The sequence below is a fragment of the Talpa occidentalis genome, unplaced genomic scaffold (assembly GCF_014898055.3).
Source record: "Talpa occidentalis isolate TD23 unplaced genomic scaffold, MPIMG_talOcc4v2.1 talOcc4.8, whole genome shotgun sequence".
Lineage (NCBI taxonomy): Eukaryota > Metazoa > Chordata > Mammalia > Eulipotyphla > Talpidae > Talpa > Talpa occidentalis.
The window spans coordinates 45274105-45301630 of NW_023605194.1; the positions used below are offsets into that span (position 1 = coordinate 45274105).

General features: G+C 47.8%; 1 protein-coding gene across 4 annotated transcripts in view; it reads right to left on the reverse strand.

Annotated features, from left to right (window-relative positions):
• HK1 (hexokinase 1) overlaps positions 1–27526 on the reverse strand; it is a 109454-nt gene that overhangs the window by 42003 nt on the left and 39925 nt on the right. For all 4 annotated transcript variants that reach the window (XM_037497523.2, XM_037497525.2, XM_037497524.2 and 1 more), the window contains 2 exons: positions 11327–11489; positions 1528–1676 (listed from right to left, as the gene is read on the reverse strand). In XM_037497523.2, the coding sequence (XP_037353420.1) occupies positions 1528–1676; positions 11327–11489 (312 nt within the window). The remainder of the gene's footprint in view (positions 1–1527; positions 1677–11326; positions 11490–27526) is intronic.

Genomic DNA, 27526 nt, shown 5'->3' on the forward strand with positions numbered 1-27526 from the left:
GCAGCAGTCAGAGGGAAGTCTCCATGGAAACAAATACAGGGAACATGCCCCTTCGTGTTGGGGTACACCCCTTAATTTACATGTCCTGTTCCTAAAAAGCCAAGCCAAAGCACATGGGGCTGTCCACAGTGCAGAGGGACAGCCCTGACAGTGAAGACAGCAGGCAGAAATGGCTCAACCCCAGGACCAAAGGAACAGGGTGTAACAGGTCAGTTGCCAAATGGGTAGAGCAGGATACCAACCCCTGACCACCCTGCAAAAAAGAGCAACACGGTAGCCCACAGGGCAGGATTAGGGGACCTATCAGCTGGCACCCTTCATGCACAGTAGATGAACAGGCCAGTTTCTGTAGCCCAGTAATGGAGAAATAAACAAGGAAACCTCCAGGCAGAGCCATTTAATAAGTGATGTACCCATTTCGGTAATGACTAAAAAGTGGCCAACTGTGCTAATGAGTGTCACCTTTGAAGCTCACTGTGACAAGGTCTGAAAAGCTCTGAGCGCTGGTAGCCAGTTAAAAGTCAGAATTAGCTCTTTCCCTCAGACAAAGAAAAGGCTTTGTTCCAGGTCCCACCCATGTTAATTTAGGAATAAGTGGAGTCAAGAGGAGAAGGCTCCTGCTTCTCAAAGTCCAGCCCAGAACAAATGGGTTTTCAGGAGAACTTAGTCATGAACCTTGCTGTGAACACACCCTCCCTAAAGCAAACACTTGGCGAGGTCTGAATATGAGCTTGAATACATCTGCTAGAGAGTAACCAGCTACAGACTCGGGAAGCCAGAACATGGGAGAGGTGCAGAGATACCCCATAGATGATGGGCTTACAGGGCCAGAAATGACTGAAAACCTCACAGGGTGGGGTCCAAGCCCTGATCACAGGGTCTTCAGTGAACTAGGGGGCCACTCACTGCAACCAGACAGGCAGGCGAGGGGCAGCCAGCCCTTTTGAGCACACCCAAGGCCCCTCAGCCATCACAGGACGGCAGTCCTTGGGGGTGGGGTGAGGGAGACAGGGTTGGCCTCAGGTACAGAGTGTGAATGGAAGTCATGGTGATTTCCCAAGCAAGGCTCTGCCCTCTGCTTTCTGTGCCAAGGACTCATAAAAGGCTATTAAGTCAGGTAGCAGGGAGCCCCTGGTTAGCTCTGTAAACTCAAATTCCTGCTGCCTGACAAGGTCATGGCCACACCCCGCCAGGAGGCTAATGACTTGGAAGAAGGATGTTTTCACCCACCAGCTCTGCGAAGCCTGTGCTGAGGAACCAGCATGGAACGAATGCACTTACCTAACAGGGCTGCTTGGCCTCCTTCTCACACCCTTCACTCTGTGAGAATCCAAGCAGTCCACTCCTAGCCACCACATCACCCAGATGGTGGGGTCTCTTCCAGCTGTCACACAACCTTCTGCCCAGGAGTCCCTCCCCACACATATCCACGACAGACTTTTTCAGTAACCTTTCTCAAGGGGCCAGGACACCAGTAAGCCTGAGGCCAGGCGCACTGGGGCAGCTTGGAAGGGAGAGAGGACCCACCTGGCTTCCACTGCCATGCACGATGCTCTCCGGCGTGGGATAAATCTCAGACTCCATAAAAACATTCTGGCTTTGCTCATGATTCACTTGCACTCGCAGAATTCGAAAGAAAGACCCACCAAGGTCCAGGGCGATGAAATCTCCCTTTTCTGTCAGGGGAAACAACAGGTAACACATCAGACTTAAGTGTTATGAGGAGGCCCCTGCCTTGCCTGCTTCTCCGCAGGGTCCTGCCTCTGACCCCAGCTGCGTGGCACTTTCATGTTCACAGGAAAGCAGGAGCCATGGAACTTCCGCTGGCCACTGCCCTGAGGAGAAGGTAAGGGCCACCCTCTCCCACCTTGGAGCCTGCAGGCAGACAGCTTCAGGCAGTCCTTAGCGCAGTCCCAACCACAGGGGAATGCAGTGCGGGCTCAGATACAAAGCCCAACTCATCTTTCTCCAATTCCTTGCCCTGATTCAAAAATAGCACTGTTAGTCATAAAATAAAAATTAACCAATGAAAATAGCATTTCAAGTCAGAGAAAACTGTACCTCTGAGGTGATCCCATACCTTGGGTTCATTCTATGTCAGTTTCAGATACCAGTCACAGCTAGGCCAGAGCTCCACTTAATTTCCAGGTTCTTTTTTAAATTGTGATAAAATGCACATACCATAAAATGTGCTGCTGTGAACATTTTTAAGTGTACAATTTAGGGGCATTAGATACACATAGAATGTAGTGCAAGTATCATCACAATTTCCAAAGGTTTTCATCACCCAAACAGAAACTCTATAACCATTAAGCAATAACTCCCTTTTTCCCCTCCCCCGGTCCCTGGGAGCCACTATTCTTTCTGTCCCTATGAATTTGCTTGTTCTGAATTTCATGTAACTGTTGGTACCACATTTTATTAAACATTCATGTCCATTAATGGACACTGGTCTGGTGGTGTTTCCACCCAGGGAAAGTTCTCCCCAGGAAAGTTTCTCCTGGCCATAAGAGTAAATAGTCCTGGGCCTCCCTGGTAGTGCAAGGGGTTAAATCTCAGCACTATGAAGCTATCTGCAGCTAGGGCCAGGGTGCTACCCACTTGGCACAGCAGAACTCTCCTGTCCCGCCTGCTGCTCCCCTCAGCAGTGTATTTTAGTGGATCTGCCTATTCTGCTCCCCACTCTGTTTCTGGTGAATCCTCTCACCCTCCCCAACCTCTGGTCTACACCACAGCTCGTATATGTATACATAAATAAATCTTTTTTAGAAAGAGTAAAGTGGCCTGACATGGTGTGTTACACGCGATGTACATGTGGAATGGAATGTCAGTCTCAAAAAGGAGGGAAATGCAGACACGTGCTACAACAAGGACAAACTTTGAAGATTTTATGAAATGGGCAAAGTGAAATAGGCAAGATGCAAAAAGACAAATATTGCATGAAATCTAAAACAGACAACTTCATAGGCATGTTTATGATGCTGCAATGAAGATTTGTGCACAAAGCTTTGCGTGGACATGTGTTTCTATCTCCCTTCCATTTATAACATAATATGCTATACCAAATAGTAACCCATGTTTAATTTTTTGAGGAAAAGTCAATTTTCCAAAGCAGCTACACCATTTTACATTCCCACCAATAATCTATGAGGGCTCCTATTTTTTAATGTCCTCTATACTTGTTATCATCCATCATTTTTATTTGAAATTGACTAACGGCAATGAGCACCTTTTCATGTGCTTATTGGCCTTTTGCATAACTTCTACCCTGTACAGAAATCATTGGGAGTTGGGGGCCGAGAAGCATGTTAAATTGCCCTTGCCTTCAAGTTACTTCTCCTCCAACAGAGGAAGATAAGTCATATATACACATAAAAAATAATGAACACCCAGTTTTTGCAAGTATATGATCCCTGGCTCATTTTTAAAATTCAGCTATTTGTCTTTTTTGTTGAATTGTAAGAGTTCTTCATATTCTAGATATAAGTACCTATCAGATCTATAATTAGCCAATATTTTCTCTTATCCTGTGTGTTGTCTTTTCACTTTCTTGATGGTAACTTTTGAAACATAAAAGTTTTTAAGTTTAATGAAGTACCATTAACTATTTTTTTTTTTCTTTTGCTGGGTGTATTTTTTGGTGTTATATCTAAGATTCCACTGCCAAATTCCCTTGCATGGCTGAAACACAAGAAGCCCAGCTGGTTTTAAATCATTTCTATGGTCCACAGGAAAAATGTGAACAGGGAATGCTGGGAAGCACGTTATCACAGATTCGTGGGAAATTCTAACCCTGACTTCGTTGGTTGTTCAAATCGGTTAGGTCTTCTATCCCCCCATTGTACTGACACAATTACCAGGTAAAGAAAACTGAATGCGCCACAGCTGGCTCCACTCAGGAGAATGAGTTCCCAGAATTTCAAAAGCACTTTATTTTACCCCTCAGCAAACAATCGTTGAGCCCCTCTGGACTCAGGTTGCTAAGTCTGCCATTTTTTTTTTTTTTTTTAGGATTTATTTATTTATTTATCCATACAAGAACTGGGGTGTAGGCCAGAAGTGCGGGGGGTGAGAGGATTCACCAGAGACAGGGTAGGGAACAGGAGCAGAACAGGTGGATCTACTGAAATACACTGCTGAGGGGAGCAGCCAGAAGACAGCAGAGGTCTGCTGTGCCATGTGGGTTAGCTCCCTGGCTGGGGATTGAACTCATGTGGCAGTGGCTGTTGATTGCTTGATAGCCCTGAGACTTTAACTCATGCACCACCAGGAAGGCTCCTAAGTTGTTCCATTTTAACCCCATGAGGTAGGTTCTGTCAAGGTCCCCATTCTACAGATGAGCAAGAGGGGGGAGGTGGCTTTCCGAGCCAGCCAACAACCAGTAAGCAACAGAGATAGAATTTGAAGGTAAAGCCCAAATTCATAACCAGTGTAGAAAACTGCCTCAGGGACAAAAATCCCCAAGGATTTTTGGCATCCGAGGGAGACTCCAATGCATCTGAGGGAGGATGCATCTGAGGGAGACTCCAGTATGTCTGGAATTGCTAATTCTTTAGGGGAGCTCTTCAACACCTATGATTCCTTGTAGCTTTGGGGTTGGTTTTGCTTTGTTCTATAGTGAAGATAGAGAAAGCTGAACCTGGTAAACAACTATAAATCATTTGTGCATGTAAGTAATAGGCACAAAAGTGAATACTGTATTAAGATGAAATTATGGGGGCCTCCCCTGTGGTGCAGTGGTTGAGCGCTGGGTTGCGAAGCTGCCGGCAGCCTCTGTGGCCCTGGTTCAATCCCCGGCTGCTCCCCGGCCACTGGAGGAGGGTCCCACCTGGCGCGCAGACCTCTCCTGCCGCCCGCTGCTCCCCTCAGCAGTATACTTTGGTCCTTCTGCCTGCTCTGCTCCCTGCTCTGGCTCTGGTGAATTTTCTCACTCTCCCGCGCTTCTGACTGTACCCAGTGCTTGTATAAATAAATAAATAAAATAAATCTTAAAAAAAAAAAAGATGAAATTATGGGCACTTTTAATTTTGTTTCAACATTTGTTTTAATTTAGTCACTGTTTTTAAAGTTTCAATAAACACTGACTTATTTCATGTTGTTTTATGTTAGTTTTTCATCATAATTTTTTTAAAAACGGGAAATTTTTCAGTCACTCTGGTCAAAAGTCTCATTGTCAGTTGAATTGATGACCTAAAATAAGTTTTTTAATTAAGTTTTTTAATTGAAGGATCATTGACATATAACACTCTATATAGATTTCAGGTATACAGCCTTAGGGGAGGAATCTTACATTGTCAAAATATTAACAAAGATGTAAAACAATGGTACTTCATAAATAAAAATTAATAAAATAAAATATAAGTGGTTTAAGCTCAAGTTCCAGGGTCACAGCAGCTGGGAACTCCGGCTTATTGGTGTTGATGTCAACACAGAACAGGTAAGAGTTCTCAGCCCCTCTCACAGGAAGGGGTCAGGTAGCACCTTCACAGGGCCTGCACCTGAAGATTACCTATAGTTCTAGATGCCTGAAAGGCAGACACCCTGCCCCTCCCACTCTCTACCGCTCCTTTGTTTAACAAACACAGGTCAAGGAGTCCCAGGAAGTTAGGAGCAGAGAAGGTGAGCATGAAAGGTGTCTTTGACTGTCAGGACAACATTAAATACAGAGCACTCCACACAACTGCAAGTGGGGAGTTCATGGATTTGAGGGGTTTCTTGCCTAAAGAAGCTTACAAGGGTTCACTGTCAAGCCCAGTGCAGCTCCTAATCCTTCCCTGCGCAGAGATTCTGGTTCCAAGGTGCATTTGTAATTGCTAAAAGAAATGGCAGTTGGCACCTCTTCTGACAATCACATTTGCAGCTCAGGAAACATGGGACAAATATTAACTCACCTTCTTCTGGGTTTATGGATAAGGAAGCTCGAACCAGACCAGCTGAATAGTTCACTCATGGACACACCTGTGGTGAGGCCAGGGCGCCTCCCTTTTCCTTGTCACTCATACTGCAAATTCTGGGGTGCTCATTTTTCTTTCTGTGTATAGGACTTATCTTCATCAGCTGTAGGATAAGCAAGTTGAGGGCAAGGGCAATTTAACATGTTCCCTGCCCTGCCCTAGTACTGCATCCTACACAGCAGGCAATCAGGAAATGCTTGCTACTAGTTCAGTAATACCTGCCTGGCTCACATGCATGGCCCATTTGGTCCTATTCTCCGCAAGCAAAGGACACCAAGGAATGACCTCTAGTAAGGGGAACAAATTTCTGGTTAACTATTGACTGTCTGGTAACTCTTTTGTATAACCACCCTCCCCATTTTTCATCCATGAGGCTGGGGTAGCTTGACCCCCTGCTCCAGGCCTAGGGGAACCAAGGTGTGATCCAGACATGTGATTCTGGGACATCCAGAGTCATCCATCTCAGCCATCATGATTGGTTCAGGATGAGCATAGGACCAAATCAGCCAGTCATCACTCTCTCCAAGACTATCACTGACACAATTAACTCTATGGTCAGGAGTTAGCCAGGCCTGCCAGGACTATCTCTACCACCATAAGGGAGAAGTAGCTTATGAAGGAAGCCAGTATGAAAGACTGAAAGAATAAGAGACAGGTGCGTCGCCGGATACAGAAGCCAACCTACAACTAGACTTTCCAGTTACACAAATCTTTTTTTCCCTTTTTTACTTATACCTATTTGAGTCAGAACCAGAAGGCTGATTAAAGGCTGTCAGAGTCATTCAATACTCTGGGTTTTTATTTATTTATGTTTAATTTCAAGTTCAGCCTTCTTGGGCAGCAGTGGGCTTCCCTCCAACTTCCTCTTCAAGTCTGGTCTCCACCTTCCTTCCACTGGCACCAACTACTTGCGACTTATTCCCACATTTCCCATTTCCAGCAAAGCCAGGAGAACCACTCTTCTAGAGAAGGCTCATTACACAAAACCTATGAAGGGCCTAGCAACTCTCCACTTTCTAATGACAGTCATTATTACCAGCAAATAATGGAAAACAAACACAGGGACAGATGTCTCTCTCAAGTCTAGACCTGCACTGGAATACAGGGCAAATAAGAACTCCGCCTTCAGGAAATGTCTATCTTTGCCCTGCTCTAGAAATTAATTTTCTACATGAGAAACAAAAGCATTCCCTCCTGTCTGCAATCCTCCCATTTGATGAGAGCTCTACACCCTCAAAAACCCAGCCAGAGCACTAGATATTCAGGAGATTTCATAGATAAGAGCACACTTTTGAGATAATCCTACCTTTTTTCCAGATAAGGGGAAAAACACCATGGCTAAAACACCATTTCTGTACACGGGCCAGTCTTGTGACCTGTGCGGATCAGTCTTTTAGCCATGACCAGTCTTTCAGCCATGACCCTAATGTTTTCCTTGTCTCAGCACTTTATGCCTTAGGGGGTCTCCAACAAGTGACCCACCTAAATGCCATGGGAAAAGAAATAGTTTCCTTGCTTTGGCTGGAAAGCAGTACTCTCTCTCTCTCTCTTTCTCTCTCTCTCTCTCTCTCTCTCTCTCTCTCTATATATATATATATATATATATATATAGGGAAACCCCAAAATTAGCTGTGACCACACCACAAATCAAACATTTTTTAACTCATCTCTTGGGTAAAGAGTGTGCTAGGATCCATGAAGCAGAAACAAGGAAATATTCAACTCAATATATCCTAGAAAGATTTATAATCTACTTGAATCTTATAATATCCTTAGTGATGCATGAGAAAAGCAGGAAAAAACGGATTTTTTTCTCTTTTTTTGTGGTGAATGGGGTGAATGGGGTTTTCTCAGGGAGGCTGGATGCAGAGAAGCAGCTATGCCCAGAAACTAGGCAACCCAGAAGGGAGTGGACTTCTGCTTAGCCAAGTCACCAGAGCAAAAATTCGTCAATATTTTCCTTCTTTTATTTATTACTCATACCTTTCCTACTCCAAAACTAAAAGCCACATTAGGGGTCCCCACCCAACCCCAGGATTGTTTTGTGTTTTTTTTTCCAAGTTAATGTATAGATTTTGCAGAAGAGCAATATAAAATGTCCAAGGGGAAAAATTAATTTTAATGGGCTAATACATTTCTGAAAAACCAGTAGTTTCAAAAATCCAGTCCACCAGGGCCAAGGTCAAACAGAAAAGGAAAGGTTTGTTTTCCCTTTGACTTGGAAGTCACATAACCACTTAAGGGCAGGGACATCTCTTCACCACAGTAAGTCCAATTTATCCTTTGGTGGTTTGGGATTACCATCAATTCTGTCACTGACTAATTATACAGTTGAAGCAGTGATTAACATTTCAAAAAGGGAACAGCACCATGGTTTATTACAAAGGAGATCTGCATTCTGATGGCTCCAGGGGGCCTTCTGTTTCTTGACTGATAAAGGTATGCAAGGGAGGTGATGGTGGAGACACAGCATAGAGAGCAGCCGGAGGCCAGGGGCAGGTATCCACAGCCTTGACCTCAATATCTATGTCTATATGCGTGACTGCAGGGACCATCCCAAGGGGAGTGTGGACCTTGGGCATATGAACCAAACCAAAATATTAGCAACAGTGAAGGGAGAATGGCTATAGCATGCATTATGGGTTGTACTGTGTCCCCCTTAAAGTTTTAACCCTTGATATGCTCAAGTCCTAATCCTTGATATCCAAGAATATGACCTTATTTGGAAAGCATCTTTGTAGAAGTCATCAAGTTAAGATGAGGCCATTAATGTGGGTCCTAATCTGATGGGTGTCCTTATACGAGGAAAATGCCACATGAAGGCACAGACACATGGGGAAAAGGGGTGACAGAGGTGTCACCATGGGGTGACAGAGGCCAAGACTGGACAGGCACAGCTGCAGTCAAGGAGTGCCAAGGACTGGCAGCCCCCCCCAGAAGCTGGACTAGGACGGAAGGATTCGACCCAGAGTCCCAGAGGAAGCATGTCCTGCTGACACCTTGACTTTGGACTTCCAGCTTCCAGAACTGTGAGACAGTATATCCTTGTCGTTTAAAGTCACCCGGTTTTTGGTACTTTGTTACAGCAGCCTTGAAAACTAATACAGATGGAAGACACAGTCTGGCAGGAGGGGCCAGGAAGGAGGGTGGGGGAGGGGGCGGGAACGGGCACTGAGGGCCCAGCAAGGCAGGGCAGATCCAGGCCTTGTGCTGGGCGGGGAGGGTGGGGGGGGCTAGTACTTCAGGACTTGGGCGCACCTCCTCCTCCTCCTCCTGTTCTCAGCCCCGCTCTGTGCTCCTGAGAGACCCTAAGCACTTGGCCCATCTGCACTAGAGAAGAGAGACGCTCAAGAGGGAGAAGGGACCGGGGCTGCTGGCTCCAATTCCACAGACCTTGGTCGGGTTTGCCACATGGCGTATCACCACATACGTCATCACTGGCAGGACACCGCGGATGGGGAGATACGTCATTATTTTATGCACCAAGAAGAATGAAAAATGAGATTATGGCGCAAGGCACTGCTGCTTCTAGATCTATTCAAATAAAAAAAAGAATGTCTCAAAAGGATGAAATATGGTAACAGGTATCAGCGGGAAAGATCAAAAAGGCTTGGGGGAAAGGTTGATAGGTTGGGTTCAACAGCTTCTTGGCTGCAGGGCTGCTCAACGCTAGTAGGTTGGCATCTGTGGAGACTCCCTAAGGGGATTGCTTTTCCCAAATGAGGGTGAATTCTGGACCCTGATTGAAGAACAGCTGATGGGGACAAAAGGCTAGATTACTGGTGTACTCTGATTACATGTGAGTCCCTCAGCCCAGGAAATGGCTTGTGAAAGAGTGGAGACAGCCCCTGACACATGGTCCAGGTTAGGGGAGCTAGCTTGAGGGCAGGCTGCAGGAAGGAAGAGAAGGCCTCTCCTACCAGTATGTGTGGGCCCCACCCCCAGGATCAGGTCTCCTTCCCTTAGTGGGAGGCATGCACTGCCACACCTCTCCTACAGACCTCCGGAGAGGCCCAAATGCTCCTGAAGGTATCCAGGGCTGAGGAAAAGCAGAAGTAAATTACAAAACCAGAGACATCAGAACAAAACCCAGGCACACCACAGCCCGGTCACTCTGCAGCCAGAATCTCTTTGGTTGTTATTAAAAAGCCCAACTGCTAGTAACTTAGACCTCAAGGAAAACAAAAGGGTGGAGATGGAGCAGATTTTAAATAGTCAAGGAGGTATAATCTGAGATGTGAATACCACTGCGTGTGCATAAAGCAACCCCACCACGGCCACAGAAACAGAGCTCAAGCCTCCTTAGTGTCTGTGCCTCATTCAGGACTTCCCTGCTGTGGCCAGTCTGCCCCAACAACCTAAGCCCCTCTTTCAGGACATTAGCTGCCACTGCGCAGTTTCCCAATGTCTGGCCTCTAGGTCTCACACAGATGCCCTGACTGCTACTTTCAGGGAGCCTCCAGGACAGGGAAGAAATAGTGGGAGGGCACGTTCTCATATCACCAAGAGAAAGACTGTCTCATCATCTCTCTCCCTTCTCAACAGCAGGTGAGCCCCAGTCCCAGACGCAGAAGACAGCTCAGAGTGGGGTTCCTGTGAAGTGCCACCTACGGCAGACACAGCACCCAGCCCTGCAAACTACTAACTGTGGATCAGCTGCACAGAACAGCCCCCATTGTCAGGCCAGGCTGTCACCTCTCAGCCTTTGCTTTGCCAAGTGCTGGAGCTGAAACCACTCTCTGCAGAGAGGGCTCTAAAATCCTCAGGGGTTGCCCAGCTATGCAGATGCACACCTACATGATGATTTGTTCTTTGCAGTTCTACTTCCTCTAGTTATTTCTCTGCTTTGGGGTTTACCTTGGTTCGGCATCCAAGAAATCTGTCCAAATGGGAATCTCTCTTCTGTGTCTGAGAATCACCTAGCCAATCAGATTTGCTACTTATCTGGGGTACTGATGAAGCGATTCTCCCAAAATGAACTCTTCATTTTTTCTTTCATATTCTGAGACATAAGCACAATCCACACAGCATCTGTAAGATCCATAAACACTACTACTCTTTCTCATCACATGCCATGAGATAGGCCGATGAGGGCAGGAACCTTGTCCAACCACAGTATCTCCAATGTCTGCCACATGATACATATGTAGGAGACATATGTAGGATGGATGGATAAAGGGAGGGAGGAGAGATGGATAGTGTGTAGATGGACAGATGGACAGATGGGTAGATGATGGATGAATGGAGCTGAGGGAGGGAGGATACAAGGCTGGGTGGAATAATAGATAGATGACATCCTAAAAGAATGAATGAACAAGTGAAAGTTGGAAGGATGGTTACAGAGTATTCAGTCCTCTGGGTGTGAGACTCACCTGAACCATCAGGAATGGACCTTACAAACGTTGGCAACATCTTGACTGCAGCTGTGGGATTATAATCCCGGGAGAGGCCATTCTTCATCTCCTTCTTGAAACGAGCCATGATATCTAACAGAGTCTCATCAGAGAGCCGCATGGCATAGAGATACTTGTCAATCTGGGGAAGGATGAGAAGGAAAGCAAGGTCAAGGCTGAGGATAGTGATTTCAGCTCAGTCGCTAGGAGCAATGGGAGATGCCCACCTGCCTGAAACAATCCACCCCCTCGGGCACTGGAACACAAATATGGCACCTCCTATGATGAAAGATCATTCAGTGACAGTCAACCTTCTCTCCTGGAACAGGCTTTTAAATGCTTTGAGTCCCATTTTGTCACCTATAAAATTAACCAGACATCTCCAAGTTCTCCTCCAACCCTGGAGTGTTACCCCTGAGATCCCTAAGTGCCCACCAGAGCAAATGACACCTCCACACAATCCTTCCCAGTGACAGGTGGCTGGCTCATCTTCACATGGTTGGCAGTCCCACGGAGGTTAAGAACAAGGCTTTCAGCCCCACCCCCACCCCACACCGGTGCCACAGGGGCTAAAGTCTCAGCACTATGAAGCTATCCGCAGCCACTGCAGCATGAGTTTGATCCCCAACCAGGGAGCTAACCCACATAGCACAACAGACCTCTCCTGTCTTGCCTGCTGCTCCCCTCAGCAGTTTATTTCAGTAGATCTGCCTGTTTTCTGCTCCCCACTCAGTCTCTGGTGGATCCTCTCACTGCCCCCCCACACACACCACTGGCCTAAACCCCAGTTCTTGTATGCATAAATAAATTAAAATAAATTAAAAAAAAAAGAACAAGGCTTCCAGAGCCAGTCACCTGAGTTCATTATTTAACAGTTGTGTGAATTTCATTTTCCTCAAGTGAGAAGCTGAGACAATGAATAGGACCTAACGCACAGGACGTCATAAGATCAAATGAAATGGAGAAGCACTGAGAACAAAGAAGTCACTCAGTAAAGGTCAGGTAGTATTATTAACATGATGCTGGTGAGTTCCTTGGACATGACTTCAGGGCAGATGGAAAAGGTGGCTGTAAGGCTGGAACCCTTCAGAGAATATGAGCAGAAGCTCAGTGCACAAGCCATAACCCCGCAGCCCCTGGAGGTACAGACACCTGTGGATTGCCATGCTCATGTGCCAGTGTCCACACTTCCAAATCAGAGCGCTCTCACATGCAACCCACCTGCCTAGCCTGCTCCTCTTCCAGGATTCCCATTTCTCAAGATCCCAGGCTCTGAACCTTCTGTTCTGAAGAAGAAGCACAATCCACACAGCCTCATGGTTTGTGGGTTGCCACCCACTGTTCTCTGAACCCACTGTTCTTCCTTCATGGCATCTTTCTATTTATTCACTCAAGAAGTATTTGCTGGGGGCCTCCCTGGTGGTGCAGCAGTTGAGCGCTGGGCTGCAAAGCTGCCCACAGCCTCTGCAGTGCCGGTTCGATCCCCAGCCACTGGCGAGGGTCCCACATGGTGCGACAGACCTCTCCTGCCACACCCGCTGCTCCCCTCAGCAGTGTATTTCATCAGTCTGCCTGTTCTGCTCCCTGCTCTGGCTCTGGTGAATTCTCTCACCCTCCCGCACTTCCGACTATACCCAGTGCTTGTATAAATTAATTAATTAATTGATTGATTAATTAAAAAAGAAGTAGTACTTCCTGGGCACCTGGCTCTGGACTAGACACCCATCCTAATGGCACCTGTCTTTCTGGAATTCCCCAGGGGTCTCTCTCCCCATTCATTCTTTCCATCACTCGTCGGCCCAGACAGTCCCAATCCACAAAGTGCCCAATTTTCCATCTTCAATCTCTCTCCCTTCCAATTCATCCTCTACATGACCTCCACATGCACCTTCTGAAACTGGGACCCTGATCATTCATCCTCTGCTCAAAGCCTGGCAACCCCCACCCCCACCCCACCACCATGTGCAAGGTAGAGTGTGGCTCCACGCTCTCTCAACTCCTGCCAAAGCACTGTTACTGTTCCTGGCAGTTGTGTGGCTCACCTTCAGAAAATCCCTTCCTTCTCTCCCCAGCTATCCAAATCACCTAGCCTTCAAGATCCTGATCAGATGGCACCTCCTCCTCCAGTGCCCTCTCAGACTGGAGAAAACCCCTCCCTCCACACTGACCTCTCAGCACAGCACAGCCCATGTCCCAGCTTTCTGCACCTGTCACCTGGACAGGTCCTGCTACACTCACCTAGACCTCCCTATGCCTCCCACACAGCCTTGCACACAGGACAGGCAGACAGATGCATGGCCCAATGAGGCTGAAGGGGGCTGGACACTGATCAGCCTCTGAGGATGCTCACTTTCAGGATGGCTGGAAGTGTCCTGAGTCGGGAACACAGAGGTCACTTCTGCGTATTTTGATCTCATGCCTCATGTGCCCTGCGGCCCTGCCTGCCTCCTGCCTCAGAGAGAATCAGGGCACTGGAAGGAGTCCTCAACATCCTCTGCAATTGAAACAATCCTGTCCCCAATCCCAATCTCTTCTATGACAACCACATTTTCCTCTTCCCCGGGGATAACACAATGTAAAGACCTGCATACAGAAACCACCAAAAGCTGAAACAGAAATTGCCTGAATTGTGGCCCTAGGAGGAGACACACTTTGTTCTAACCCCAAGGGTGCTTGGATGAAGGACCAAGGGTGGAGGGCAGGACCAAGTAAAGCTGTTGTGCCGCTAGACAGGGAGAAGCTTCTAGAAAAGGCAGGGCCTGTCCATAGCTCTACGGCATCCTAATACATGGTGCAGCTCAGCATAGGGACACTGATACAAGAATCCTGACATTTCAGGATAGTTAAGTCAAACCCAAATAAAGCCTTGAAGTTCACAGGAGAGAGTAGGCTGGGACATCAGAGACAACCTGGTCCCCAAATTTCTAGGAAGGGCAGGCTTTCCCCCTTTGGTTCAGGTTCACAATTTACACATGGTACAACTCTCAAAAGAGATGTGGAAACTGGGGCCAAAAAGAAGATACAACTTAGAACAGAGCTAGAGCGGAAACTAAGGCCACCTAGATCTCATTTGAATGAGGATACGCCAAGGGAAGCCCTTCCCACCAGTCCTCGGGCACTCAGAAGGGGCCCGTGAAATGGTAGATCCTGGGGCTGGGGCTACACTGGCCAGAGAGAAGTTGCCTCCTCTGGAACCCAGAATATAACCTGGCCAGTAAGGCACCCAGTGCAGGGCTCAGCAGGTCCACACCATGTAGACTGTGGCCCTTTAACTGGCTGGAGACACAGACAATCGCAGATTATGCCCAGCAGCCCAGAGCACCCAGCTCCGGGGTGGGTGCCTCGTTCCCCTCGTTCAGACAAGTCCTGCTAGCTGGGCTGCCCCTGTCCACTTGGGAGAAAGCCTGAGGATGGTCAGTGGGTGGATGGAGCTAGGAAAGAATAGCAGGAAAATCATTCCCGCCCACTTGCTCCAGATCTCAGGGTGGCTTCACTCTGCAAGAAGGTGGTGCCAGAGCTCTGGGAAAGCTGGCAGACTGCTGCAGACCTGGAAAAGGCCAGCTCTTGGTCTTTGGGGGTTTTGTCAAAGTCAGTGGCCCTTTCAACTTTTCTGTTTCTGCCCTCCTCTCCACAATATCTCCATGTCTCTTCCTCTCCTCCCACCTCCCCTCTCACTCTCCCATTCCATAACCCTTCTCTTAGGACGCTGCCTCCCAGCTGAGGCTGCCTCACTGCTCCGGTCTGTTGCTGGTGCCCAAAGAATCCTTCCTGTCCCTCTAGCCTTTTTGGTAACAGGGGGCATAATACAGCACTGCACCCCTTCTGGCAGCTTCAAGTTGCTGGTCTCAACTTCTGGAATGTCTGTCATAGGATGCAGGCTCTCAGGAACAGTGACAGTAATCCCGACTGCTCATTCTTGCACTTGGTGTCTGACCTGAGCATGTAGGACTCTGGTAGGGCTGGAAAGGAAATGGGGAGACCACACACCAAGCTGGGTCCTGCAGACTCCTGGCAGAGGCTGATGAGGCCCCATGTCCAGTCTCTGGGGTACCTTTATCATCCCCAAAGGGAAGAGCACTTCTCAAGAGGATGGGGAGCCAGTCAGCTGCAAGTGCTGGTGCCCTAAAACTGCTCAAATTCTTGTCCTGGAGTGTCCCACTGGCAGGCCTAGAGGGTCTGGAACCCTCAGCAGCTCCAGAAGTTGGAAAGCAGGAGAGGCAGGAGACGTCAGAAGAGACACTGCCTCGCCAAACCCCCTGGCCCAAAGCCGTTCAGCTAATGAAAGAAGCCAGCGGCCTGGCACGGGGTTAAACTCACAGAGGATTCCGTGCCAACCTCAGCTCCACCTCCTGCTCCCAACAAAACACACACAAAAACCAATTCAAGACTGGACATGCCCAAGTGACCAGGCCGGTCGTGGCAAGAGACACCGTAACCACTGGTGACCCTGGCATTTTGACCCGCTGTGGAAGGGGCACAGCATGGAAAATTTTCACTCCCTCTCGGCCACTGTCCCGTGAGGATCAAGACGAAAGCAGAGCAACAAGTGTGACCGAAGCTGCTCGGTGTAGGCCTTTCAAAGGAACTTTTCAAGTGAGATACTTCACTTGCAAAGGAAACCGGGGAGCTGGCAGTGAGCTTAAAGTTAGAGATGACTCTTGCTCAAGGGCAGAGAAGAGATTTCAACACCAGATTCACTTGTCTTTCTTAACAAGACTGACTAAGGAAAGAACGGGTCCTGGATGATGATTAATATTTTTTAAGAATAGCTCATTCTTGCAGAGGGCTTCTGCAGAGGCACTTCACATGCATCTTCCCATGTGCATGTCACAGAAAGATGAAATGAGCTCGTGCAGAACTTGCAATGGATGCTTCATATGTTAGTTCCCTTTCTCCAGACACAACGACACAGCAAAGGAGGCAGGAAAGAGATCATTATTCGCCATTTCATGGCACAGGAAACTGAAACCCATGACTCATGCAAGTCACACTGTTTGTAAGTGGCAACTAGTTCCAGAGTCCATGTCTTCTAACCCCTCATTTTGGGTTTCTCCTTGAGAATTTTCATTCATCCTCATGTGGTGGGAAGAACACAGGGGGCTGACTAGAGAGAACTGGGTTCAAATATACGATGTACTATTTATTAGCTGTTGGGCAAGTTACTTAACCTCTCTGAGTCTTGCTTTCCTCCCTAGTAAGATGGGTATGACTTTCACCGCACAGAGCTATTGGCAGCATTTCAATAACATGCCAAGAACAAAGGAAACATCAAATACCATCTCCCACCCTCCCATCTACATGGTCAAAGGAGACACTTCACCATCTCCCTCACTCCCCGTCTCATAATCTCAAGTCCCTAATTCCTATGACTAAAAAAAAAAAAAAAAATCATAAAAATGCATTGATTGCCAAATGCTACTGACCCATTTTATAGAAGAGAAAAATAAAGGTAGGTGGCAATGCGCCCGAAATCATGACAAGTGAACAATTCTGACAAAGGTCCTCTAGGGGGGAAAAAAACTAACAGTAAGTTACAGTAACAATTAGTAATACATACTTATTATTTTAAAAAATCCCAACAACCCATACACACATAAAAGTAAAAGTCCAAGTTCTTTCTCCAAGCTTCCCAGAATAAAAGCTGCTGTTAGAGCTTTATGTTCTAGGTGGCCTTCCCACCTTTACTAACTCTCATACCTACAGGCTGATTTTAAACTCATTTTACAAAAGTGAACTCATAGCATAAATACTTTCTCGTCTGTAATCTTAGCCACCCCCCCTCCTATTTCCTCTGGCAATGGCCTATAAATTTCACACCAACGACCACACTTCAGATTTCCTGAGGATCTTGCCGAGCACAGGTGGGCCGGTGTAGACACCTGTGGGGGTCTTTGGGGGTTTGGTCAAAGTCAGTGGCCCCTATTTCCACAGCTGCCTAGCTCTGCCTCCCGCACACACCTCAGTCTTTGCATCTGTCATGTGGGTATGCGCACACGACTGATCTAAAAGGCTCTTACTTTGCACAGCACTTTCATACGCTGGTCCTTAAGCTAGCCTATCTGGAGAAGCAGGGCCAGTGTCTCCACTTCCAAGGCCCTGAGGAAAAACCAGAGTTCACAGGGGTTCCTCGAATGGCCAAGGTGACCCACTGGTCAGCAAGAGACGGGAGTTGGATGCCAGTTCCTCGATTCCTGGTCCTGAGCTCCTTCCTCTGAACTTTTCTTGCTCAACCCAGGGAGAACCCAGGTCAGGGCTCCCTAGAGCAGGCAGATGTGGGAATGGGGGCAGCATTAATGGCACAGCTGTCACAGCTCCAACAGCTCCAGAAGCAGCACAGCGCTCTTGCCTTGCAGAAGCAAACCAGTCAGCTGCTAAGTGCCTCATTCTCCCTCTATCACTACAATCTGTCTGATCTGCTCATGTCCCCTTTCACGCAATCCCAGGAAGGAAATAAAAGCCATAGCTAAGCCAAAGGTCTGGGGGCAACAAGACCCTCCACCATGGCACGTGCCAGCCTGACTCTTCTGTCCCTTGGCAGTGTTCCAACCCTCTTCCTGCCCGGCCCCTCCTCGGGCTGCCCGGCCCCACCTCGATGCTGCAGGTGGCAGTCTGAGAACCTATGCTTCTGTTCTGCTCTTGGCAGCTGGCCCCTAAGCAGGAAGGGAGTTGGCCACAAGGAGAGACATTTTGACCTTGTGGGTTCCCTACAGGAACCACCTACTCCCAGCACCCGTTTGCCTTCCCTCAGACAGCCCAGGGCCTGGCAGTGGTTCTCCTCCCAGATCCACCATCTGTTCTGCTTGCTTGGCCTACAAAAGGACTCATGGTGCCCTGCTCCTTCTTTCTCCCAAACTCACCTTCTCCACGGCGCATGCCATGATCCGGCCCGCCCCACACTCGTTGCTCCCCTCCTCAGCATTCCCTCAGCCGTCAGTGAGCACTAAGAAGGAATTAATTTGCCCTGGTGGGTATGTCACAGTCGAGAGTCCTTCCCCGGCGCTGTAGCCACATGTGCATGGTCTGAGCCTCCAGCTAGACCATCAGTGCCAGGGATACAGAGGCCATGCCTTCCAGACCCTTTGTGTGTCCCCCAAAGTCCTTGGGGTGGCTTCCTGGCCGGACTTGGTGGCTGTTCTGCTGGGCGGGAAGGTCTCTGGTGACGCCTAAGCCGAGAGGTCTCAGAAGGGTTTGCTGGCTCAGATAAGCCCTGGAGACTCCTCTTCCCTGAAAGGCCCAGCCCTTCTTTTGCAGCACCAGCCCCTCACTGGAGCCTCACGGTGGCCTGTATGGGGCCAACGGTCTCCCTGAGGTACAGAATGTTCTAAATGCTCTCTAAGCCCCCCTTCCACTCACAACATCTGCATCAACTCAAGAGCACTGTAGATAATCATTATTCTCCCTCTGCTATCCAAGCCTCCCAGAGACTGCTCAATACCTGGAAACTACCAGAAAAGTGTGTTTGGGACAATAAATTCCACTTTAGAGGCTCCTTAGAGAAGGATGTGTGTGCAAACATCTCAAAAGCAAAAAGCATCCCTTCTGCATGTTTAAACACTGTGAGAGGAGGTGCTCCCTTCCCCAGGCTTTTTCAAGGCTCAGACATAGCTGTCGGTGCCTTGTCTGTCATTTTTTTATGTTTGTAAACTGTTGGTTCCATTCCAATGAGCATGGAACAAACACCTACTAAGCACCATGGATTAGTCATGCCACATCTTGTTTACTCACAACAAATTAGGAGAAAAAAAAGGAACGCCCTTCCTGATGAGGAAACTGAGGCTCCAGGAACGGGGATACAACATTAAATGTGTGCACTTCAGTCAGTCCTGATCCAATATGCACAGGTGTGTGTATAGCGTGTGTGTGTGTGTGCATGCACACTATCAACCCCATTTTACACATGAGGTACCCAGGCCACCACAGTCAAGTGAAAGGCCTCAGGCCCCCAACTACCAGGGCTGCTCTAGTTTAAGGCTCCAAACTGAGCCCGCCTCCTTCACCCCAGACTCCTCCTGCTAGGAGGATGGTGTAAGGTTTTAAGGGCTGACTAAGGACCTCCTGGTGACCTTGGCACCCACTCATAGCTGTTTCCGGGCTGGTGGGAGAGACCAAACCCTTGCAAGGATGAGAACAAAGCTGTCACACTGAACCAGCTAAAAATAAAAGAGGCATCAGTCCCTCAAAGGAAACAGAACAGGCCTGGAATGTGGCAGGGCAAGAACAACAGGCTTAATGCTCAGTCTCCTTCGGCCTCTTGGTGGATGGCTTGGGCCAGGCCAGCCTTCACCCTAACATTCAGAATGTCCCTGGATCCTCCAGACAAGAGGGAAGAAAGGATCCAAAGTGCAGGCAGTTTTGCTTTCGCGCTGAGCTACCCAGACCCCAGGCCCTGCCTTACAAATGCAGCAGCGTTGTGTGTAGACCTGGCTGAAAATCGAAAGACCCTTGGCCCCTCCTCCAGCTACACCAACTCTCTCTATGGCCTTTGGCCAGTCACTTTCATCTCTACGTTTTTGTTTTTGTTTTTGTTTTTTTAAAAAAGATTTATTTAGGGGCCTCCCCGGTGGCGCAGCGGTTGAGCGCTGGGTTGCGAAGCTGCCCGCAGCCTCTGCAGCGCCGATTCGATCCCCAGCTGCTCCCCGGCCACCAGAGGAGGGTCCCACATGGTGCGCAGACCTCTCCTGCCACCCGCTGCTCCCCTCAGCAGTGTACTTCAGTCCTTCTGCCTGCTCTGCTCCCCGCTCTGGCTCTGGTGAATTCTCTCACCCTCCCGCGCTTCTGACTGTACCCAGTGCTTGTATAAATAAATAAATAAATCTTTAAAAAAAAAAAAAAAAAGATTTATTTATTTATTTATACAAGCACTGGGTACAGTTAAAAGCGCAGGAGGGTGAGAGAATTCACTAGAGGCAGAGCAGGGAACAGAACAGGTAGAAGGACCAAAGTACACTGCTGAGGGGAGCAGCGGGCCCAGGAGAGGTCTGCGCGCCATGTAGGACCCTCGCCTGGCGGCCGGGGATCAAATCGGCGCTGCAGAGGCTGCCGGCAGCTTCGCAGCCCAGCGCTCAACCACTGCACCACCGGGGAGGTCCCCATCTCTACGTTTTTCTATCAGTAAAGCAGCAATAATGAAAACTGCCCTCTTGCTTCAGGGATCCCTCAGAACATAGGCTTCACAGAAATTCATGGCTACAACTGCAGAATGGTGCTAGGACCCCCATCCCTGCTCAGGGCTGTGGTCATCTGCACGATCCAGAAAACTGCACTCCACTCACCAGACCTCTCCAGGTACCTACAGATGTGTTCTGGGTAAACAACAATGCCAACACCTGGCATCCACACAGGTGTGTACTTCCCGAGTGTCTCCACATCCAGTCTCTCAATGGATAAATGGGCAGGTAGTAAGGTAGCATTCATTTATCCACCTGACAGATAAGGAAACTGAGGCCCAGGGAACTTAACAGCCACCCTGCTCACATTGGAGGGTTTCTTTAGAGATAAAAGATCCCAGCCTCCTGGTCTTATATCAACAGATGTGGCAACTGAGACCCACGGACCCACAGGCACCCACTGCTGTAAATGTAAAAGTGCCTCTGTCCAAACTTCTGAGCCATAAAATCCACTGCCCAGCAGAGTGCTGTCCAACAGAAACACAATGTAAGCCACACACATACAATGTTAAATTTTCTATTGGCCATTTTCATCTTATAACATTTTATTTAACCCATAGCCAAATTATCATTCCCACACATCATCAATATTTTAAAATTATAAATATTTTAAATAATAAAGTATAAATATAAATATCTTTTTGTCATACAAAGTCATTGAAATCCTGTGTGTATTTTATGCTTAACGGTGCATCTCAAATCAGACTCATCACAGCCACACAGGACTGGAGGCTCCTGTTCTGGGCAGCATAGCCCTAGTACTCCAGTCAGACCCCCATGATGGGAACCTGGAGTGTGGGAGGCCGTGGCAACACTCTGCTTTGGAAGTCTGAAGCCCCGGACCGTGGTCCTGGTTCTGCATGTAGAGAGAACTGCCTGCTCTGATCAAGCAGACCTACCTCCCTGCCCAGGTCCTACTGCTTCTGGCCACCAATATCACATCAAATCCACTCTCCTGAATCCTGCTTGCCACATATGTAAGATACAGGAAGAAATACCTCCATCCAAGCTTCTGGAAGGGCTCAACTAAATCAGCCACGTGAAAGTATTTGGCAAATGGAACAGAACTTTGCGAAGGAGAGGCGGTGCCTCTACCACAGCAGTGGCCTGGGGTCTCCACTCCACTCACCCAGACCACACAGAGTGGGTCCTGGAAGGTCCAGGGATGTCAGAGAAGTGAGGTCAGATGGAACAGCATGCTGAAGGCAAATCTTAAGTGTATAATCAACAAAATCTGTCCCCCCATTCTCTTTTAGATGCAGACAAGAATAGGGGAAAGAGGACAAAGGGAAAGGATACAAATAGAAATCTGAAAAGCAGGGGAAATGCCTAAAATTTCACTGGAAGGACTTGGTCAACACTGGCTATTTGGGGGCAGTGGTGGGGGGAAAAGCGGGGGAGGGGCAGACAAAAGCCAGGGAGCTGGTGTTGAGCAGGATGGGGAAAATGGAAGGTTCTGCACCCAACTCTGCCCTTCCCCCAATTCTTTCCCTTCTTGGATGTTTCCCTAAACAGCAAAATGAGAGTTGGATGTGGTGTGGTAGAAAGATGACAGGTGTCTGAGTCAAGGAATGTGGTAGTGCTCCTGTCCCCATCACTAAAAGTCTTTGCGGTCCTTGGCAAGTGACTGCATTGCTTGGGGGCCTCAATTTCCTCATTTCTAAATGGAGATCATGCCTTTCTCAGGTGAATAAGGGCGGGGTTCTCCCCAAAATTCCACTCTTACGCATACAGCCAAGAGAAACCAAGCATATATCCACAAAGGGAAAATGTGTACACAAGTATTGGTACCATCATTTTTCATGACAACCCCAAAGTGGAACAACCAAAATGATCATCAACTGAATGCACAAAAACAAAACAAAACAAAACAAAAAACAATAGACAGATATAACAGAATGTTATTCAACAACAGAAAGGAGTAACATACTGAAACATGCTACAGCCTGAATGAACCTTCAAAACTTTATACTAAGTGAAAGAAATCAGACACAAAAGCCCATAACCTATGATTCCATTTGCATGAAAGACATGAAAAAAAGAGATTCGTGGATGCCAGGGGCTGGGTGGAGGGAAGAGTGAGGAGTGACTGTTTTTTGGATATGGGTTTCTTTTCTGGGATGATGCAAATGTTCTAGAATTAAGGTGATATTGATGCTTGAACAGCTCTGTGAATATACTAGAAATCCACTTAACTGTATACACTTTAAGGTGGTGAGTTTTATGGTACATAAATTATATCTCAATTTAAAAAACAAACAAACAGGAACTCTGTCTTCAACATGATCAGTCTGAATGCTGGCTCTTCTGTTCACTGTCTGAGCTGCAGGGTCCTCATCTGGCAGTGAAGACCCTGATAGTGCCCACCTCACAGGGGTCTGTGCGGGTTAAACAAGCGCTAACGTGATGCCTTCAACACTGTACCTGGCTGTAAATGTGACAGGCGTTACACGCGGGCTTCAACTAGCATTACTGCTTCTAGACCTGCATTAGGAAAAAGACAGGCCCCTAGTGGGCATTCGCAGCCCCTCCCCTGTTAGGTACCCTCTGGGTCACAGGTCTGCAAGCAAGTTATTAAGCATAGAATCAGATGAACGTGAGACATTTTCTGCTTGGCACAGGGACCGCTGGCTCAGCTCTGCTTACAAAGGGCTGGGCTGCAGATTTCACATTTCACCCTCCTGCCGTAGGGGCACAGCCACACTCTCCTTTTACGGAAGATAGTCTGAGAGAGGCTGCTAGCTTGAGTTTTCTCTAACAGAGCTGGGCACGTTTAAGGGACTGATAAGCCAGCCCTGCCAGGGTCAGATCCACCCAGGAAGAGAGAGGGTGTATGGACAGAACACGTGCGTGTCTTAATTCCCAGAAAAGGTTAACAAATTTCCTCTCCAGCACAAGAGGCCACAGAGAATCCTCATAACCCTGTCTCTGATCTGCCCTCACCCCTACAGTGCAAATGTTGTAGCAGCAGCAGCCAATGGGGCCCCCACTGCTCACAGTGATACTTGGCAAGGAGGGCTCACTAGGTGAGGTAAACCAGGAAATGCCTCATTTAAAACTAAACACAAATGGAAATGACTGAGAAGAAACAGATTCTTTAAGAATTATTTGAAATTTTTCAAGGTTTGACTGTACCAAAGGCTGGCATCAAAAATAGGAACCTACACAACCTTCTGATGGGACTGTGAGCCACCAAGACCAGGGAGGGTGGCCGTTTGGCAATACGGAAAAGGGGAATCCACCCAGTAATGGCAGCCCTAGATATACAGCCTAAAAGCCCAGAAGACATATGAGAAGGTTCATATGCTGCACTGCTTATAATTTGAAAAATCAGAAACCCAAATACTCATCAAAGGGATAAATAAATTAACTGTGGTATATTTATACAATGTAAAAGACGTTAAAATGAAACAGATAAGTGCATCAACTAGAGAAAATCCTTGACATAGAATAGTGCACTAAAAAGAACAAGTTGCTGAAGAATGCATCCAGGACAGCACCATGTATAAAAGGTTAAAGCCATATAAAGTAACACCATCTATCGTTTACAATGCATGATATGTAATGAAAGTATAAAATCATGCATGGAAATGATAAACACCAAATTCAGGACAGAGGTTGGGAATGAAGTCTAGCACAGAAGGGGTGGCAATTGTGTCTGTTATTTCTCAAGTCCAGTCTTGGATACACAAGCGTTTGTGATGTCCACCTCAATACTTTTTATGCACCTCAAATTAGCTCATAATAAAAAATTAACTCATGTGTATTGATTTGGGAGGGGGGAGGAGAGTTAAAAAGACAGATTCCAAGGTAAATCATTAAAACCAACAAAGATGGGTTTTTCTTCTAGAGGAAAGAAACATACCAGATTTTCTTAAGACCTTAGGAAAGTCACAGATGTCCTCTGGGCCTCCAGCCCCTGTTTCTAAATGGGGACTGAAACCTCTGTCTAAGCACACCAGCTAGGCAGTGGGCAGTGGGATGCCCCGGGAAGAAGCTGCTCTGGGAGGTCCAGGAATAATACTGCCAGCCCTGATGGCCTCGCTGAGGCTTAGGAAAGATCATGTGACAGCACACACACCCACACACACTCACATACGCGCACATGCACACACACCGTAGTATATCTGTGTATACTGTTAGATTGATAGTGAATAGATAGCTGGGTAGATCTATACGTACACAAACAAAATTGATAGGCTATCCATAATGTGTTTGGGGATAAAAAAGAGAACAATCATTAAAAAGAGAAAGTCCAAAACTAAGTTAAATAAATAAAGTAAAAAGAGAAAAAAAATTAAAAATTAATTAATTAAAATAAAAAGAGAAAAGTCAAACTTCATCTTGGTAACTCTCCATTCAGCTCTTCCTGACCAGGTTTCTAAGCAGGTTTCCATTTGTACATCTAGAGCCTGGTCTGAAGCAATCCCCAAGCAAGTGATTTCCCACCTGAGCCCCAAGCACTGCATGCTCTCATAGCATCTATGCTTTGCACTTACCATAAAATGGCAAATTATGCTCCATGAGAAGAAAGACTATTTCTGCCTTGTTTCTCATTTGTAGTTGTCACCCCAGTCTAGCATATAATAAAGCAAAGTGATGTACCTTGCACATAATAAAGGACTCAAGCAGTTTCTGAAGAAACCACTGAGCTCCATGATGGGATTGATTCTAAAGGTCCTCAAATGAGTAAGCAGGTGCCAGCAGTCTTGCCACCACTTTTCCCAGGAAGTAGGGCATGTGGCTGCCCCCTGTCCAGCGTCTCTTGCAGCTCAGCCTCAGCAGGCCTGCTCAGAGCTGACTCCAGGGGCTAACTCCATCAGGCAGGAATCCACGACTGCAGACACATACAGAGACAGTCCCAGTCACGCGAATCAGTCTTCAGGATAAAGCTGCACGAGCCTTCTCTAGAAAACAGCAGGATGGTGGGAGGACGTCGCAGGGGGCCAGATGTGAAATTCGCCACACCCACCCACTTTCCAAGTTTATTCCCTCACGACAGTCCCAAATTATCAAACCAACAGAAGTGCAGGGCTTCTCCTGGAGGAGAACGCCTAGGAACACCCAAAGCAAAAGGGACCGGGATAATGAAACGATGATTCACGAGGAACGAGGCCGCTGGACAGGTCACACCTGTCTGCTCACCTGCTAAAGGGGATTACATGGAGTCACCTGCATTGCCACCCAAGGTAAATGCACTGGCATTTCTGACAACCCTGAAAATGCACTCTGAAATCCATCTTGACAACCCTGGAGGAAAGGAAGTCCCGTCTTTCCTGGAGGCAAATTCTGACCCTGCTGGACCTATTATCTTCCTTTCCCAAGGAAACAACACACTGTGCAGCCCTTCACCCTCCTGCAGGCTCTGAGTGGCTAGACTGAGCTGGCAACAGGCAAGTTAAAAGTTACTTGGAGGGCCTCTCTGGTGGCGCAAGGGGTTAAGCACCGCACTGTGAAGCAACTTGCAGCCTCTGCAGCATGTGTTGAATCCCCAGCAGGCCAGGGAGCAACCCACATGGCGCAGCAGACCTCTCTGTCTCACCTTCTGCTCCCCTCAGCAGTGTATTTCCATCCGTCTGCCTGTTCTGCTCCCCACCCTGTCTCTGGTGGATCCTCTCACCCCCCACAAATCTGGCCTGTACCCCAGCTCTTGTATGCATAAATAAATAAATCTTAAAAAAAAAAAAGTTACTTGGAGGTCAAAGGACCTAGCCTGTAACTGCAGAGTTAACAGATATCTGGGATTCTCATGAATGGGATCTTTCACAAGCGCACATGTGCTTCCCTTTCCTCCCAAAAGCACTAGAAGAACCAAAGGAAAATATATATGTTATCCTTAGTTCAGTCTGATGCCAGGGCACCCTTTTAAATTAACAGTGCCCTATTAATCAAAATTATGCAGACACAGTCGGGAAAACAGAGTTTCATGCCAGAAATCTAGACACTTGGCCTACTTCAACTTAGAATATATTTATGAGGTTGAATTACCAATATGTCTCATAGGCAATGAGGAGAGAAACTATACCTTCTTCATGATCACTTTTACATCCTGAGCAAGCCTGAAAACCTTCCCAGGCACCACCACCCCCTTCTCTCTTCTTACCCCCAGGTCAGAGGATGGATGAGAGACAGTGGCAGGATACTAGGGCTGTACAGAGAACCCTAGAGGCTGCCTAGGGCTGGAGGGCTGAATCATCATGGCTGTCCATGCAGGAAGGGCCAGGGGTGCGCTGTCCTCACAACTGGGTCCCAGCCAGGTGGCAGGTAGGGCCCCACTCCCAGAGGAAAAGCAGGATTTAGAGTCCTGCATCCCCATCGAACCTTTCCAAAGCTAGTGGTGGGTTGAAAGGGCTGACCTCGAATAACTCCTGCGTCCCAATAGAACAGATGTAGCCTGTACTGGTGAGGTCAGGGAAAGCTCATAGGTCATGGGAACAAGCACCCTCCATGCACTCAGGAGGCCCAGGAAGCTTCCAAGGAACCACACCCATGGATGGCAGTGGCACTGGTCCATCGTGCAGCCCAAAGGGATCCCCTGGCAGAAATCCAGGTATTCCCTCCCATAGGGAAGCAACAAAAGAAGTTCCCAGTAAGTTGCAAGAAAGTCATATTGTTTTAAAGAAACTGCTTGACGGGCCATATTATCTGATGGAAGATCTGACCTCAAGACTCCTCCAGCAAGGTTTTAAGGGCCAGAGGAGGATGGGGAGGAAACGTTAGAATGCCAGTCTCAGAGGAGGAGTGAGGGACCAAGAGTATGTGATTCGAAAGTCACATACTCAGGTACTAACGGGAACTTGACAGATAGAATGTGAACAGACAGGTGTAAGTCAGACAGCCAAGGCAAGTGGAGGGCTCTGGGGCCACACTAGACACAGCATGCCTGAGAAAACACGTCCCATTGCGTGCAGTCCAAACCTCAGCTCAACTCAGCCCTGGCGGCTACAGGGTCCCCACCCCAGTAGTCTGCTGTCTGGAGCAACAAGAGGGTACCACATGCAGGAGGAGAGCA